Here is an 18,105-nt window from a genome sequence, read left to right on the forward strand (position 1 = left end):
CTGAACCAATCACTGGGGATGGATGCCGTGCCTGGTTTCTTCAGCACTTACCCTGGACGGAGGGCTGAATCACCCTTCCCAAGCACAGGTGGTAGGACTCTGCAGGCAAGGAGGAAGCAGGAGCCGGCTGGCGTGTAGATAACCGACAGTGTTTGCTACAACACCCTATCAAATTCTTATTAATAGATGAGGTCGTGGATGAAATGGCCCACTCAGTGCCTGGAAAGTGGAAATAAAATAGCAGCTGGCATTTTTGAGGACTTACCATGTGCCGGGCAGGGACATGAATTCTCTGTCCCGTGAGGTAGACACCACTAGTATGCCCCTTTTACGGATGAGGAGACTGGAGCACAGGTGAGTTAAGTAACTTAACCCAGGCAGAGCCTGCATTTAAACTCAGGCAGTCTGACCGCAAAGTCCTACTCTCATGCCTGTATTCTCTAAGATTTCCTGCCCTGGAATGGTAGTCAAATTCATCACCCCATCTCTTCCCTAAGCTCAACAACTGTGTCAATGTTGAGTTCAATGGGATTCACACACATGAAAAATTTTAAAACAATACAGTACAGCAGCTACTGACAGTCTCGTGGTATAATAGAGGAAAGAAGTAACCAACCAATGCGCTGAGCATCGGGAAGACAGGAAAGGGTGATGCCATCAGTCAGGAAAGCAGCAGGGCCTGGGCCCTGGTGGAAGTGGAGGAGGGGACGCAATGGAGAGCACACCAGACTAGTGTGCAGCTTGTAGTTCTCAGGAATAAAAAGCTACTTTTGGGGCACCTGGGTGGCTCAGTCACTTAAGTGTCTGCCTTCGGTTCAGGTCATGATCTCAAGGTCCTGGGTTTGAGGCCTGCATCAGGCTCTCTGCTCAGTGGGGAGTCTGCTTCTCCCTCTCTCACTCCCTCTGTGCTCTCTCTCTCAAATAAATAAATGAAACCTTAAAAAAAAAAAAAAGCTACTCTCATGTGACTTGGGCAAAGGGAAGTGGCTTTGGAATCCATTCAAGAAGTGGGGAAGCAGAGTAGGACTCCAGCTACATTCAACTTTAGGAGAAACTTTGAAGGCTGTTTTACTCACGAAAACTTGGGCTCATGAACTGCATTACAGTGGACCTCCTGAGTCATACCGCTTTTGTGCAAAGGAAACCAAATCCCATCAGTAAACTTAAGAGTTTTCCTAGTGTTCTCGTAACTCATGCCTATGAACTCCAATCTATAGCATTGTAAACTTCCAAGACAGTTCGACATTGATGGAGAAGGCCTAGAATGCCCCCTACTCCTGCTCCCCATCAAGGCAAGATCTCCAGTAGATTGGAGTTGGATGAAAACAGGTGCTCAAGTTCAAACTCATGGTAACTATGCACATATCCTCAACTCCCCAGTTTGGGGGCCCACGTGTTCTGAATGACTGGAGATTTGGACCCAAGCCTCCCATTCTTCTGAAGAATACCTTGGGTTTCCCATTCAGAGAGGGCACTACAGCATCGAACACTAGATGGTATTTCCCAGAGGAATCTGATTTGAGGCAGAGGATTTCTCTTTATGTGCTATACCTTTCCCCGTAGCACCAGCTTTCATGCCAAGAAAGCATCTCCGAGGACATGTTCTCGGCAGAGTTTCAGGTCATATCCTGTTCTCAAGCTGATGTGTCTGAATCAAATTGCTACATCTAGCTCCTATTTAGAGTTTGGTCTGTTATCAGGTCTTGTTTATCATCTTTTACTTGATTTGGTCTCAAAATTACTTCCCAAATTCCTCTGCAATCTGATATGTAGGCAACAGGTACCTCTCTAAGTTAGCAAAATAGATCCAAGCTGGAGAAGGATGGTCTTTGGTGTCAGAGAGGCAAGACGGCATAATGCTCCCTCCTGGCAGGGCGAACAAAGTCACGGGAGGCATCGATCATTGTTTGGCACATACTTGGTGTTTTAAATGTTGGTTTCTTCTCCCTTCTGTCCTTTCCCCTTTATGGGGAGGGAGGGACGTTCAAATGTAGTAAAAGCAGGAGAGGACTTAGGTAGCTTGCAGGATGCTGGGTTTTGCTATCGACTTGCTTTGTGCCTTGGGACAAAACCTTTGCCTTCTGTAGTTCCGTGTCTCTCATCCGGAGAAAGAGGAGGTTGGATTTGATATTCCCAAAGTCACCTGTATATTTAGAATTATATTTTTATTCTATACTGTCTACATTCCCCAAGTTCTGAGTCACAGGAATTTCCCCAATTCATCTATCACATCCAGGCTCCCCAGTCATCTCCCTCCAGCGGGTGTGACCTGTGGGACCCCTCCTTGCTTCTGGCCTGTTGTGAACTGGCTACCATCTAAGATTAACAAGTACCTACCGACCACCTCTTGGGGGAGGGGAGGGGTCTGGCGGGGACCCAGCTACAGTGATCTCAGCATGGTCTAGACTGCTGGCAGTTCAATCAAAGCACCTGATAGTGGAGGAGTCAGTGGAAAGGAATGTGAGGTCACCTTGCCCTGTGATTTGCAGCCTGTGTGTTTCAGAGACCTGAAGTTTCCTCCGAGCCTCTGGCAGCCGAGGGGCCAGGGAGGCAGAAACAGATGGGCCCAGCCCCACTCCACCACAGTGGGTTCACCTCTGATTCATTTACTTCCCAGTTGCTGCAAAAGTTTCTGCTGGCAGAGTCTGTTGGCTGAAAAGAAAAGAAAAGAAAAGAAAAGAAAAGAAAAGAAAAGAAAAGAAAAGAAAAGAAAAGAGCTTGAAACCACCAATTTCACCTCACCCTTTCCTTTTACAGATAAGGAAACTGTACTTCATACTTCAAAAGCCTCAGAATGATTCCTGTACCCTTGAGACAGCAAGTCCACTTTCAGGTAAGTTATCCTAAGGAAGTAATTGTGGATTTGTGGAAGCTTCAAGAATGTTCACCATACTATGGCTTTAAATGGAAAATTGGGAACCCTAGCAAGAAAGGAGTAGTTGAACAAGTATTGGCACATCTCCAAACATGGAATATGGGGAAGTCCCATATATCACAGAAGGAAATTACTTATATGGAAAAAGTGATCATGATATATTGCTAAATGGAACACACACACACACACACACACACACACACACGTTCAGCCTCTAATATCTCCATTTGTGTCATAGGAGGACTTTCTGGGAGCCTCTAAATGGGGCATCATTGTCCCATGATCATCTATAGTTGACCTATGGCATGCACCTGTCCCTTCCCTCTCCTACCAGCCCTCTCTCATGCACAACCTCTGCCACTGCCACCAAAGAACGAGCGTGTCCATACCACACTGTCCTCGCCAGCTGTCCCCATGCTTCCATCCCCAGTGCATGGGAAATCTGCTGGGTTCTTGACAAAAGAGTTAACTCTGAGCCACATTTCTTTCCTGGTCCTAAAGCAGGTCCATGTGCCCGGAGGCACAGAGTCTTTTCTACGTAGTTCCATCCATTTCTGGCCATCACTGCCTCTCCAGCAGGTCTCAAGTCCAGTACTCCAGCCAGAACTAGAATAGACCTCACCAAAGCTTCCATTCTCCCCTTCTGCTTTTTCTTTTCTCCCACAAAACAGCAAAAAAACCACTTCTCCCTATCCCTCATATTGTGACAATAACCATTTGCGTGTACTTATGTACTTATGCAGACAAACAGCAGAATGTGTTTCGAGGGTACAAAGGTGTGAGAGAAGAGCGGACCCCCCCCAAAGGTCCATGACCTAATCCCTGGAACCTGTCAGTCTGTTACCTTACATGGCAAAAGGGATTTTGCAGGTAGACATGAGAGATCTCGAGATGGGGAGGTTATCCTGGTAGGTGTAGTGTGGTCACAAGGGTCCTCATAAAACAAGGCAAGAGGGACAAAGTCAGAAAAAGGTGCCCTGGCAATGAAGTAAGATCGGAGTGCTGAGCTGTGAAGATGGAGGATGTGTCCACAAGCCAAGGAGTGCCAGCAGCTTCTAGAAGCTGGGAAGGTCAAGGAAACAGATTCTTCCCTCGGGCCTCCAGAAGGAACATGTCAACATGTGATTTTAGCCCATGAGACTCAACTCAGACTTGTGACCTGCTCAATGGTGAGGTTATAAATTTGTGTCACTTTAAGTCCCTAAATTTGGAGTAACTGTTAGAGCAGCAGTAGGAAATGAATATTGGAGCTTTAGGAAGATGGCCGTCATGCCGGCAACAGCTGCCAAACTAGCCGACGGTATATGGTCAGGCCAGAGTAAGAACATTTTTTCCTTACCTGTATTTCACATCTTTACTAAGATGAACACACATAGCTTTTGTAATAAAAAAAAAATGAAAAGTTGCTGTCTTCAAAGAGAGATGTCTGATGACCTATTGCCTGACCGTCCTGGCAGGGAGGTTGCCCCGGGGTCAGCTGTCGGCCACAGTGGGGAGGGGCAGAGTTAAGGGGAGATCCTGCCTACAGCCTGCTCTGTCTCTAACACCCCTTGATCTACCCAGGGCAACAATGTCCAGGAACTCTTGGGAGACAGCTAAAACAGAACTCCAGAGCACAATGAGCTGAGAGGATGAATTTAGAAGTAAGCAGGCACAGAAAGGAAAAAGAAAAAAAACCAAGGGGAAAAAAATCCACGAGAGGAAAAAAAAAAAAATTAAAATATGACATGAAAGTGAATCCTCAGACACTTTATGAATCTATATGAAGGAGGCAGATAGAGCAAAGGTCAATCCACTGGCTAGGCCGAGCAAATGCATGGAGTGGAGGGATATTTGCGGCACCTTCTTTCAGCAAATTCATTGGGGTTCCTCCCATCAGGACATCCATCCAGGCCCTCCCAAGAAGTAGCCCTTCATGCTGGTTTTTCTTAGCCCTTTCTTTCCCACTAAAATATATCTGTCATATTCTAAAACAACTGTCAGACATTTAAATCAATGTCAATAGGGCAGAAAGGAACATGGTACATTCTAGAACCAGCTCTGTGCAATAGAAATGCAATGCAAACCATATATGTCATTAGTAATCTGCTGGTGGTCACATTTAAGAAATAAATAGATGAAACCAATTTTTATAACATATTTTAACTCAGTTAGCCAAAATATTTCAACACATCAACATTAAAATCATACTAATGAGATATTTTACATTCCATATTTTATGCTAAGCCTTCAGAATTTGATGTATGTTTTGCATTTAAAGGACATCTCAGAAGTGCCTGGCTGGCTCAGTCAGTAGAGCATGCAACTCTTGATCTCAGGGCTGTGAGTTCAGGCCCCACAATGGGTGCAGAGATGACATGAAAAAAAATTTTTTTTTTAGATAAAGACACCTCAGTTTGGAGTAGCCACATTTCAAGTGCTTACCAGCTACATCTGGCTGCTAGCTACTGTACTGTAAATGCACGTCTAGATTAAAAGAAATTAAAGAGGCATAATGACCAAGGTCAGTGAGTGCTTCTAGTCTGGATCCTACTTCTAGAGAAAAGAGCTGTAAAAGACATTTTTAGGGGAATTGAGAACATTTGAACCGGAACTAGACAACTGAAGAAAAAAGGGACTATATACTAGTTATTAGATATTATTATAGAATTATTGTTGTTTTAAATGAAAATTATGGGTATGTAGGGGCGTGTCCTTATACTTAGGGGATTTAGGCTGATGTATTTAGGGGTAAAGTACCATGATATCTACAAATTATTTTTAGTTTTTATTTATTTATTTTTAAAGATTTATTTATTTGAGAGACAGAGAGAAAGAAAGCACGAGTAGGGGGCGGGTGCAGAGGGAGAGGGAGAAGCAGACTCCCCAGTGAGCAGGGAGCCCAACACGGGGCTCGATCCCAGGACCCAGAGATCCTGACCTGAGCAGAAGCGACACTTAACGGACTGACCCACCCAGGCGCCACTACCAATTATTTTTTAAAAGAAAGAAGCAAAGAGGGCAAACTGTTAATAGTCGTAAAGACCAAGCAGAAGGTAGATGGATGTTCCATGTACTGTTCTTTCAACTTCTCTCTCTTTCTGAAATTCATTATAAAAACTTGGGGAAAACACATCCACACACATCTGCTCTAGACTGTGTTCTAAATAGGGACAATTTATCTGTTGAAGGCCATTAATCTGCTGAACTAATTGTGCTAAAATATTTTTTAGGGTAGAATATTTTATGGAGGAAGCAGCCTGGTTAGTAGTAAAAACACTAAATGTGAAGACAAAAGATTGAGATCCGGTCCCAGGTTTCCCATTTACTCGTTCTCTAACTTGAGTAGCCCTATTTTAGAAGGCTTCAATTCATACACGTACCATATGTATTTGGCTCTTTCAATAGGAATTCCAGGCCTTGGAGCCAATGAGTGAGGAAGCTACTTTTTTTTGGAGGAACCCCGATGATATCATTTTGTTATGTGTCCACTTGGTTCATGATGCTGGCATCCTGGAAAGAGACAGTCTTGCCGAAGCCTCTGTCCCCAGCCATGTCCTGAGCTATGGCAGCAGAGCCTCTGGCTAGCCTGGGTGGCTCGCCATTGCTCCACTGGCAGGAGGGGATGGGCAGGCTGGCTTAACCGAGAGCTGGAAGTGGCCATGAAACTATGAAATGACAAATTATATCTGGAAGGAGAAGTAGTCAAATAATGTGGGAAAGGGTCATCCCTATGGACAAAGAACACCAGACAGCCACAAAAATAATCTGTTTTGGAATAGTGTCCATTCATCCTCAGAGTACCATAGTCAGTGTATGTGGTGTCCACATCTGTCATTTTAAATCAGCCTCAGAGGTATGAGGCAATTTGCCAGCATCAAAGAAAGAAGGAAAAATAAGAAAGATTCTACTAACTACAACAAAAGTTCTCAGAGAAGTTTTGCATGTCCGTGTTCTCCCTAAAAATTGGTTGAATTGGGTTTTTTTCCTCATTGCCAGAGTCAGGAATATAATACAGGCCTCTTATTCTAAGTGACAAACCTCAAAACTCATTTCTTATCCCCAAACATAGACCCTATGCAAATGTAGAAGTAACTATCTATTTCAGAAAGTCTATTCTGGTAGGTTCCATTTTTTATTCCGTCAAGGATCTTAATACTTCTGATGAAGTTACATGTGCCTCTAACCTCCCTCCCTGTTTTTTCTATGCTGCAAAGTCTCTCTTTTACTTAACTTCAAAATTTTGAGATGATTTCTTTCCTCTTTTCTGTGGGTAACTTCAATTGCCTTTGTTCCCTTCCCTGGGAACACTAATACACTTTTTTGACTGAGAACCAAACAGTGGGGGCTCAAACTGGAGTAGTGATAATAAAGCTGGAAGTGAAAATGATTTAAGAAGGAAAATCAGTGGTACTAGGGACTAAAATGTGGGGGTTTCATAGGAGGATAGGAGTCAAGGACCATCACTTCAGTGTTGGTTAAGTGCTCCATTAAGCGCCTTCAGGACCGAACATCTGTCACCATAGCACACACACACCTGCATGGGTGCACACCTTTAGACACACACACACATGCACACACACACACACACACACACGCACACACCTGAAGAGACTCATGCATTTGAAGACCACACTCAAATCCCAGAGGTTGAGACTGCCCTCAGAAATCATGAATCATTCTGTCCCTGCAAACCTTATAACATTATGACATCTAGTTAAACTTCTCAAGTTTGGACCAATTGATGTAAAGAAGGCCAATGCCTTATTTTAAAAAAAGTCTCATCTATAGAATATCTTTAAGGATATGGTGTTTTGTGTTATTTCTATTTTTTAACTTCACAGGACATATTAATTGAAAATCCTTTTAGAATGTTGCTCAGTCTACTTTGTTCAACTTCCCTGTAATTAGTAGCCACTACTTTAAAAAGTATTTGGATCTTCAAAGAGTTTTCTTCATAGCAGTTGAGCTCTTTGCTCCTACAATCATATACTTAGGCTTAATAAACAGTTTCTTCATATGAATGTTTTTTAAAATAGTAAGCTTCATCTCCCACCTCTGGAATGACTAATCTCTAAAAGGAGTGAGTGTGGATTAGTGGTGTTTAACTGTACCATGGATCTAACAGCAGAGCATGGAGTTCAGTCAAGATTAAGTGAGAAGGAAGTTATCACAGATGTTACTAAGTACAGCACTGCTGGGAAGACCAAGATTTCAGGAGTGACCCGTCTGGTGCACAAAGAAACAAACCATTGAACTAACAACCTAACAACGTTTACTTAAAAGCTGAGGAAAACTCTACAAAACTCAAAGTCTGATGGCCCCTGACCACTTTGGAGACTAGTTTTATTTTATTTATTTATTTTTTAAGAATTTATTTTTTTTTAAGATTTTATTTATTTATTTGACAGAGATAGAGACAGCCAGCGAGAGGAGGAACACAAGCAGGGGGAGTGGGAGAGGAAGAAGCAGGCTCATAGCAGAGGAGCCTGATGTGGGGCTCGATCCCATAACACTGGGATCACGCCCTGAGCCAAAGGCAGACGCTTAACTGCTGTGCCACCCAGGCGCCCCTGGAGACTAGTTTTAGGCTGTCTTGGCTGGTGCATCTCCAGAGAAGGAGAGGGAAGAGGGGTATACCTCTAAGACCATCTGGCCCCTCCAGAAATTCATCAGATTTCTGATCAATGTTCTTAGGGATTTTTTTCTCAGCAAAGCAAGCTATGAAATTCCACAGATTTTTGACATTTATGTTCATAGTCTGAATGTATGCTTCCAGTTTATATAGAGAAGTCCCTGTGAAAAAACCAAAAATGACATATTCAAGGTCAGTATGAAAATTGCTCTTAGACATTGAGCAGAGTACTTGCTTCCCTTAACTATAGGAACAGGTGCAGCCCAGAGCAAGGGCTCTAGCAGGGATGGTTTCCAGGATATAGACAATCTTGATATGTCATTTTATTTTTTATTACATGGATTTCTGTATTTTTACATGAAACAACCCAGCAGAAAAGGAGCATATAAAAATAAAATTGTATGGTGCAGATCAATTACGAAGGTTAACCAGACTTTTCAGATAATACCTGCTAGTAACTAAAAATAAGATGAACAAAGGCAGAGACCAAAGATTTACCACCTGTGACTTGATCTTTTCAAGAAAGACTCAATGCTGTTTTGGTCAAGAGGCCAAGTTAGACTTTGAAGGCATGGCGCAATTCTCAATTTGTTAATGACTCATCCTGCAGCCCAAGACAAGTCACTTATCTCTGTGCCTTGGGAAGGACTCTTGTGAATAATAAAGACACAAAAATGGAAAGTCCTCTGTGAACCAAGAGACACCACCCATCTACTGAAATCCCAGGAAAAATTCAGGAAGGTTTGGGATTCCCCACCCCTCAGCCCTGAGAGCCTAGAACTGCTCTGTGTCAGATAGTCTCCAGTCATGAAGACTGAGTCTAGTGTGTTTTCAGAGGACCCCCACAACCCTAAATCTCCCCCAGAAAACCAGTCCACCTTTCAATGTCCATAGGGTTTGGAGGTGTCAGAGTGCTGGGCCTTCCAGCCATACCAAGAACAGGATTCATCTCCTAAGGTCAATGTCACAATTGATAAGACCCTCCTGAGTCCTCCGGATCAGCCTTGGCTCAGATCTGAGTTAAACCTCCTTAAGAAACAGCTAGACTTCAATAGCTTTCCAAAGGAGTTTAAAAAAAAATAGGGAAGAAGTAGCCTGGTAAACTGACAGCCATTTCCCTGAGTTCTATTCTCTTTTGGGATCCTGCTGTGCTTGGTATGTACCTGTAACTATAGGCATGTCCTTCACGAAGCGCAAGGTGAGAATCAGTGCAGAGAAGACAAGAGAGGGTTATCTATTTCTTCCCCGTTCTGATGAAATTTACGCAAAACAATGAGCACCTCCAATCTGTAAGTGGCGGCTGGCCTGCCCATCAACGTGCAGTGAGCTCGGTTGACCAGCCTTGGTTGAGTGAGGATGAAACCCTGAAAACCAGGGACCGAAAGATTGCTTCAGACCATCTTTTGAAAGCCTAATTTCTTTAGCTGTCCTCCTACTCATGTCACTCCACAAAGACTTAGCATTCAGGTAAAGCTGCACCTGCCGAACACCCGGGGCCTTGACGCTGTGAGTCAGAAGTCGTCCCTGACTCTCAGAAGCCTGTCGTAGGTTTGGGGTATACGACCCTAGTAAAGTTGTGGCATAAAAAATATGAAGATGGCTGTCAGTCTCAGGCAGCTCAATCCCCTGACTCCAAGTGACAAGGGCAAGAACATAAGTGTGAGTAGAGGAAAAACCTTTCCCCACAGCATGAAGGAGGATGGGACATAGTTAAGTTATTTTTCAGGAACCTGGACCGATCATGATTCTTTGTAGCAGAAGCTAGAAAGTAGGTGAGCCGTCCTACTGGGTGCATTTCCACGTCTTTCCTTACGTCTAGCCCCCGTTAAAGGTTCATGTTACAGGTATCCTGAGTAGGTGGTCATCTGACTCCTCCTGTGTGTACCCCGTGTTTGCAAGAACAGGATTGGTACGCACTCCGGGGCTGGCAGAAATGCCAGACAGCACACGAAGTAGAACATAAAATAAAAAATGGTCCTCAAAGGTCCTGAAAGAGTATAAGGAAGTGCAAGGCACTAATGGAATAGCAAGAAAAAGCATTCGTGTGTCACCTCTGAGTCTTCCAGAGAAGCTGGGGACCAGGAAGAAAAGCAGCACCACTGAGACAGCAATTTCTAGCATATGATTTGCCTGAGTTGAGAGCAAGGAAGTGACGGACCCTTTCTCTTCAGGACCGGGTCTGTATCAGAAGCTGTAAGTGGGATGGGTATGACAACAAGGTTGGAAGATACTGAGAACACTGGCTTTCTGGAATGTTCCAGGAAAGGGGGGTCCAGGCTAGGCACTTGAGGACTGGACAAAAAAATCCAAAACCCAGAAAAGTCTACATCAGTCTTCATCCTAACTTAGCAGGTTGGAACAAATACCTATATTTATACTGGCATCCCTGAAGGATATTCACACTGGTTGAGAGTAGATTTTAATGTTGGAATGCAATTTGATTTATAGCTCAGTCGGGAAAACTTAAAAAAGAAAGTGTGACGACAGCTAAAACTCTTTTCACATAAAGAAACAAACAAATCAAACCTTTGGAGTTATAGCAAGAAAACCCTAATGAATAATGCTTGAATCACTTGATCTAATAATCCCCCATTTCTTCAGGAGAAGATCAAAGCCCCTAAAAACAAAAAGGAATCATGGAGAAGAGATCATAGTGGGAACAATGTTTTAGCCCAATCTGTTCGGGAACCATTCACATGTATAGACCCACACACTCAGGAGCTATGGTACCTGTCACGTGAGAACTGATGCACAAAGGTAACCAACATATTAGTAGCACATTCACAAGGCCTAGACTTTCCTTTTGCAGATAACCTATGTTGAAACCTTGGGGTAGTGTCTGAAGAAGGCTTAAGTCAGTGGCTCTCCCTCCCTACATCCATGGCCAACTCTTTTTAGGGACAGTTCTAGCTTGCGCTGGACCAGAGAGCAGCTATAACCAGACCCAAATTCTGATCCCTGTGATGCTCCGGTTTGTAACTTGTGGTTAGTAAGACAGCTGAAAAGTAGCACTTCACTGAGACCCTCAACAATGTGATTAGCGCTGGTTCCCCATCCGGAATATCATAGCGGGTAATTGCCGACAAACTCAACTGTTTTGGGGTGCAAAATCTACCAAGTTGTGAGTGGGCAGTGTGGTAAATGGTGATAAACTCCAGAATCACATTGACTTGAAACCAGATCCACCTTCCACTAGCCATGTATCCCTGGGTGAATTACATAACCTTCTGAGCCTTAAATCCCCATTGATAAGGTGGGGACAACAAAGGTAAATCATAAAGGTCTTTTTGTGAAGATGAAATAAAATAATGTATATTTATTTGTTGGCATAGTGATTGATGGGTAGGGAGTACTCGCTATGTTGGCTCATATAATCATCATTAGGCATTTAGGGTAAACGGAAAAGTAAAAAGCATTCTACGTGATCCTCAGATCTGTCCCAGCATAGTTTAACATGTCAGTTAGCCCTTTTTTGTCTGCTTGTTTGTTTCTGCCTCCTACCAATTGTGCCCAGGGTGGAGCCTACTTTCTGCAGTAGCTCGAAGCTGTCAGGCCCTTTCTGGCTGAGCCTCTGGTACAAGAGCCCCAAGTTCAAGTCTGACTTGAAAGCAATAGGTACTTACTTTCTGGTATAGGACAAACATTCCTTAGCCCCTAAGCCAGTTGGTCGGTAAGTACTACTGTTGTGGTCCTTCTAGCCTGGACCCTCTGGCCTTCGGAGCCCCTCGTTTTACCTCTCCTCTCCAGGCAAGCCTTCACTTTCCATCCCATTTCTCACTTTACTGCTCTCCAGGTAATCTTTCCCGTGCCTCCCTACTGCACGTCCAAAAGGAACAGAGGGAGCCCCTCCTAAAGCTTGCTATGTCCCTTATTTTATAACAGCATTTTGCAACAGCCAGAAGCCACTGACTCTCCTTGAGCCAAGAAAGAGCCTCTGTCTTTCATGAAGACAGCCTAACTCCCAGGGCCGACTAACCCAAGAGCAGCAAGTGCCTAGAGCCCACAGTGCTGAGGCCCATGAAAATGTTTTAATTTCTTTCAAAATTCGAAGGAAAAAAATTGATAAGAATGAATATATAATAATAAATCCAGCCTGGACTATATTTATCTTTATGCTAATACAATCATAAAATACATTTTTTTAAAGATTTTATTTATTCATTTCAGAGAGAGAGAGAGACAGGGAGCACAAGCAGGGGGAAGGGCAGAGGGAGAAGGAGAAGCAGGCTCCCAGCTGACTCAGGGCTCAATCCCAGGACCCTGAGACCATGACCTGAGCTGACGGCAGATGCTTAACCATCTGAGCCACCCAGGACCCCCATAAGATACATTTTTAAAGTATATTTTTGTGGAGGAAGGGGCCCACAAATATCAAAATATGGCCCCTAATATGGGGAAGGCCTGATGCAAATTCATCCACCACCCATCCCCACCTCCTCCTCAACCCATTACCTCCCCCTGGCTGGTACAGGACAAAAGTTGTAATGACTCAGATTTTTAAGAGGACTTCTAAACAACTGCCAACATTGATTATACCTAACTTGTCTCTATCCATCTTAAGTCTAACCCAGATTCCTCACCCTACCCCCCTGGCCAAATACAAACTTCTGACATCAAACCAGTTACACTCCAGTGGGATCACACCTGCCTGGGCCAAATTAAGGTCCAGCATGTGGTAACCTTTCTCAAGGAGAAAAGCCTCACTTCTGGGACACTAGAAAAATCACACCTAAATGCGTGCTGACTGGATTTATCACAACATATGGCAGTGGTTTTCACTGATTAATTTGAACTCAATTAAGCTGAACACCCAGTTGACAATCTTGGTTGGCAGTGAGGTCTCTATCCCTACTTACGAAGCCATGATTCAGACTTCTCCAGCTGCACACTTGGTTCAAAGTATCCTCAGTTTGATGCAAGGTACAGAAAAAAAAAGGCAATATGAAACAAAAAAGATGGTTTTCTTTTACAGTAAATTTTGGCCATCATTTGGATGGATGCTGAGAAATTTCTTTGACCAAAATGTTTGAGTCAGTTGCCAATTAGGCATGGGGGCAGATCAATCTTGATCAATACTTGCAGCAAACTTAAGCTTTGAGCTTTGTTTTTTAGTCAGTGCATTTCTAATTGTCATGATGCTCTCCTGGGTGTGACTCTGCTATTCATGAAACACAGAGTCTGCACTCAGGGAACGCAATTACCGGCAAGGTCAAAGATACACCCTTCTTCGTGGGGCCGACAGAGCCTCACTTCCTACTTCCAAAACCAGAGGAACACAGAAGATGGAGCAGTCTGTCCCAGTTTATACTTTCCTAAGGCTGCTCTCTGCACAGAGGAGTTTCACTCTATTCCCACAACAAAGAATCAGACTGGATAAAGAGATACCCCCCACACTGGGGAGGGGAAACTGAGCTTCGGTACAGAGCAGTGGGGTTGGTGGTCAAGAACCCCACCTACTGCTTGTAAGTTGTGTGTGAAAGAAGTTATGTTAGTATTTCCTAAATATGAGTGAAGTAGGACCCCTTTTAAAGGGAAAAAAATTTTCTTTTAGATTCTTAACTCTGTGTCTGCAAATGATCCCAGTGTGAAAAGCACTCACCCCTATTAATGTACAATGATTTTCTCCACTGCTCACATGCATCTATTAATAATCAGGCTTTTTCATTTCAATACTATACTTATTACAGTACATGACAGTACTTTTGTGAGTGCATATTAAACAGTTTTTGTACCCAGAAAACCACATCCTTTGACTGGTCCAGGCCATTTGAATCTTTCTATGAACGGTTTTTTTCCATCTTTTGCCCATTTGTCTTCGTACGCATTAAATTATTAAGTAGCATTAATGAGTGTGTGGTGCTGGGTGCACAATAGGAGTTTTAAAAATAGTGGTTGCATTACAAAACTACATTTAGCATTTAAGTTATTGCCCTTCTGTTTGCAATGCCAGCCTTTTGAAAAGGAGCCCAGTGTTGGATCTCAATTAACTCGGTCCTTTTTCCACAGTTCATTTCAAGCACCCAAAGGCAGACTTGAAGAGTGGTGTTAATTAAATCACGTCTAAAGTGGAGGGGATTTTAAGAGCTCATGGGGAACTCTTCAAGGTGTGAAGCCTCTCAGATTCTGCCAAGGCAATAAGATTAAATCTGACTTGAAAACCTTATTTATACATTGGCAGGGGCGGGGAGAATCAGAGTAGGTTCCTGAGTGTTGTAGTTCAGCAAACCACTCGCTCTCCCTTCTCCTTACTTCCACATCTTCCTTTTCTCTGAAAGACTCTCCCCTCCCCCTCTCCCCTCTCCCTTCCTCCCCTCCACGCCCCTCCCCTTCCCTCCCTGCCTCCTCTCTTTTCCTCCCCCATCCTGCCCTCCCCTCTCTGTTCTGCTCACTATTCATCTTACCTTTTGCATACTAACCCAGACCTCACTCCCTCTGAGTTGGCTCCTCTGTCAGTCAAGAGCTATGGTACTGTCCCTTTGGTGTGATCGCTCGGCCCTTACTAGGTTCTCAAAGCATTCAGTTGGGTATGCCCACAACTTGGCACAGAGTCGTCACTCAAAATATATCCTCAGTGGTTACTGTGTGCTTGGCATAGGCCATGCCATATCATCCTTTAGCAAAGTCCCATGAGGTAGGCCTTGTTTGTGTCCATTTTTCCAGACAGGAAAACTGAGGCTTAGAGAAGTTAACTTGATCCGGGTCACATTAGCAGGAGGCATGAGGGCTGAAATGCAAAATCAGTTGAACTCCAGACCTTGTACTTTTAACTACTGTGCCATTCTGCCTCCCAAGTGTTTGTGGAAAACATATTGTTCGATTTTTTTTTCATAAACTTGAACAAAACAGATTCACTGGCAACTCACCTTTGCTGGCCCCAGCCTCTGGTTTTTTAAAGCCATGCAGGTCAGAATCAGAAAGTAAGTGCTCTGCCAGAATGATTCAAAATAGGATGTATTTATTGAATAGGCGCTTGCACCTCATACAAAAATTAAAGTCATGAAAGCAGAAACAATGAAGATTCCCGCCCCCCATAGACGGAGCCAGCCAGTTCCCTTTTCCAGAGGTAAATATCAAGATCTGTTGTGATCGTGACAGGTAGGCCGAGGAGCTGTATTTCGTAAACTATGATCCCAACCCAGTAATGGATCAATTTTGTGGGTCCTGACCAGAATCCATTTTGTAATGTCATTAAAAAATATACATATTTGAAAGGATTGTGTTTCACGCAGCTTGTGTTTCGGTTTCACGTGTAGTGCCAATGTACATCCGAGTCACACTCTGTCTCAGGAGGTAATGTTCAAAGAAATTGGAAAGCCACTGGCCTGGGTGACCTAGAAGTTGGAAATTAGGAAGGCCACTTCCACAGAGAACCTTCATTCCTTCCCTCTCATGAGTCACTTTGGAACTCAGCAACCTAGTGACCCCATTAAAGCAGAAGTCCCATTCCTCCTCTGTTCAAAGCCCTTCAGGGGCACCCATCTGAGGAGAGTAAAAGCCATGAGACAACAGGGATCTCTGTTTGTTTGTTCTGTTTGCAGCCTAAAAAAAGTCCAAAGTCAAAAATATGGGCTGTGTGATATAAATAAAGCTGACTCTGTGGGGGAGGGGCTCTGGCAAGGAACATCCGGGAGAGGGGCAGCGTCCTCCAAAGCAGCTGAAATTAAGAATGGATATTCACGATTAGGGTCTGTATCTGAGATGAGCTATCTTACAATATAATTATAGGACATTCATGATATCCCCTTTGGGAATTCCGGGGGTGCCTCAAGGAGACAGAATACTGTCCATCACGGCTGGCCCATAGTCAGAGAGGCTCCCCGGGAGGTATGCTGCTGCATCCACGAGAAGATACCAAGGAGAAAGAAACAAGCAGGCGTCCCACCACAAGCCCCCAGCTCACAGGCACGGAGCGAACCGAGGCTGCTTCTCCTATGGGTAATTCCTCTAGCCTTGGTCTGAGTTGAGCAGCAGGAGGAATTTCGTGTTCAGTGTGCTGTTGCACGGGACAGCCAGCACAACAGCGAAATAGTGAGGCCAGCACTCAGCAGGAGAGTGAAGGATGGTTCCGGGTTGGCTCCTTCCTTTCCCTCTCCATCTCTTGTCACTCTTCTCTGGAGCTGTGTGCCCCTAAATGTGGCAGCTGTGTCCTCACAGATCCATGTGGGGGCCTCAACTGGGACACTTCATGGTGTCCCCATTAGGGTGGGCTTAACCCAACTCTGAAGTGGCAGCGCCTGGAAATCAAGAGTGTAAAATCGTGGTGTCTTTGTTCATTTGTTGACTTGATTCCTGACTGTCTGTCAGATGTGTAAGCTCCTGTGAATGAGGATCTTGTCTCTCTTGTTCTCTACCCAATGCTCAGTGCCGCGGACCGCATCTGACACCAGTGAATATATATCTGCGATGGATGAATAAATGTTAGGCAAGAGAGTGGAAGCTGTGGTAGCCAATCGGTTCTCCGAGCACAAGCAGGCAGATCGTGAAAAGTGGGTTTGCACCCCTCTGCACCTGGGACGTAGCCGTGTACCTGCCCTCCAGGGTGACTTGCCGGTCTGACGTGCTTTGGGTAAAACTGTGCCTTTGTGTGTTTACCAGCTGAAAAGAGATGGCAGGCGGAAGGAAGTGCACAAGCAAAAGCACCGAGGCTTCCAAGGGCACTGGGCACAGCAATTACCAAGAGTGGCACGGTGCAACCGAGGAGGTCAGGTGCCTGGGAGGGCACAGCCAGAGGCTAGGCTGGACAGCTGAGGTCCAGTTGTGAAGGGGCACATCGTTGACAAGTTTGCACTTTATTCTGTAGGCGTCTGGGGATTCCTTGGCAGTTTGGAAGCAGCAAAATGATATGATCAGGTAACTCTGAAAGTGATACGAAAGAAGTCTCAGAGAAGAGGAGGTCCTGTAATTAGAAAAGCCAATAATGAGTCTATTACACATGTTCAGATTCAGAGAAGCTGAAGGAAGCCGTCTGGGGTGGCCAGTTGGAAATATGGGTGTGGATGTTAGCTATTCAGACGGTTGCCTATTCAGAGGGAGAGTCATATGGGTCCTGTCGAAGTCATGGAAGAAAATACAAACACCTAATCTGAGTAATGTATCATTTAGAAAATCTGATGAAAGCAGGTGTTTTATGTTTCAGAGGCTTCGCAGATACCCCCCAAAAAGCCAAGTAAAAGGTCCGTGGACATCAGTTACGAATACCTGATTGAAAAGAGGAAGAATGACAGAGTCCGAAGGAATGACCTCACCCAAGAAGTGGGCAGAGGAAGACAGTGGTCCCCAACTCTTCTCAACTGCTAGAGAGACGCTGACTACTGCCATCAGAGAGGTAGGAGAAGCAGAAGAGAGAACAAGAGAAAAGGAGAACTTTGTTCTTGAGGTCAGAGGTGCCTCAGACAACACCAGGAAGACTAACCACGTGGCAGAAGATGAAGAAAGAGATAGAGCTAACTTCTAATTTTTTTAGATGTTTGGAAAAGACAAATTACTTAAGTAGGAATAGATAGAAAGCCTCATCAAAGAGCTGAGGGTGGGCCCAGACACAGAGTTAGATGCATGCGGAATGCAGCGTTCTCAGGAAGCCAGAGAGAAAGATGCTTCCCAGGCAGAAGTAGGCCTC

General features: G+C 44.3%; 1 protein-coding gene across 21 annotated transcripts in view; it reads right to left on the minus strand.

Moving 5' to 3' along the window:
• LOC105238601 (translation initiation factor IF-2-like) overlaps positions 1 to 18,105 on the minus strand; it is a 31,487-nt gene that overhangs the window by 11,048 nt on the left and 2,334 nt on the right. For 5 of the 21 annotated variants that reach the window (XR_004625722.1, XR_004625721.1, XR_004625720.1 and 2 more), the window contains exon 2: positions 52 to 219. The exons of 5 other annotated variants lie outside the window; for them this stretch is intronic. Coding sequence is in view for 8 of the 16 variants with exons in the window: in XM_034661185.1 (XP_034517076.1) it covers positions 16,029 to 16,143; positions 17,164 to 17,385 (337 nt within the window). In the remaining 8 variants the exon portion in view is untranslated. 11 more of the 21 variants (XR_004625726.1, XR_004625723.1, XM_034661191.1 and 8 more) reach the window with 7 other exon arrangements.

Source organism: Ailuropoda melanoleuca, chromosome 5 (genome assembly GCF_002007445.2).
Source record: "Ailuropoda melanoleuca isolate Jingjing chromosome 5, ASM200744v2, whole genome shotgun sequence".
NCBI lineage: Eukaryota > Metazoa > Chordata > Mammalia > Carnivora > Ursidae > Ailuropoda > Ailuropoda melanoleuca.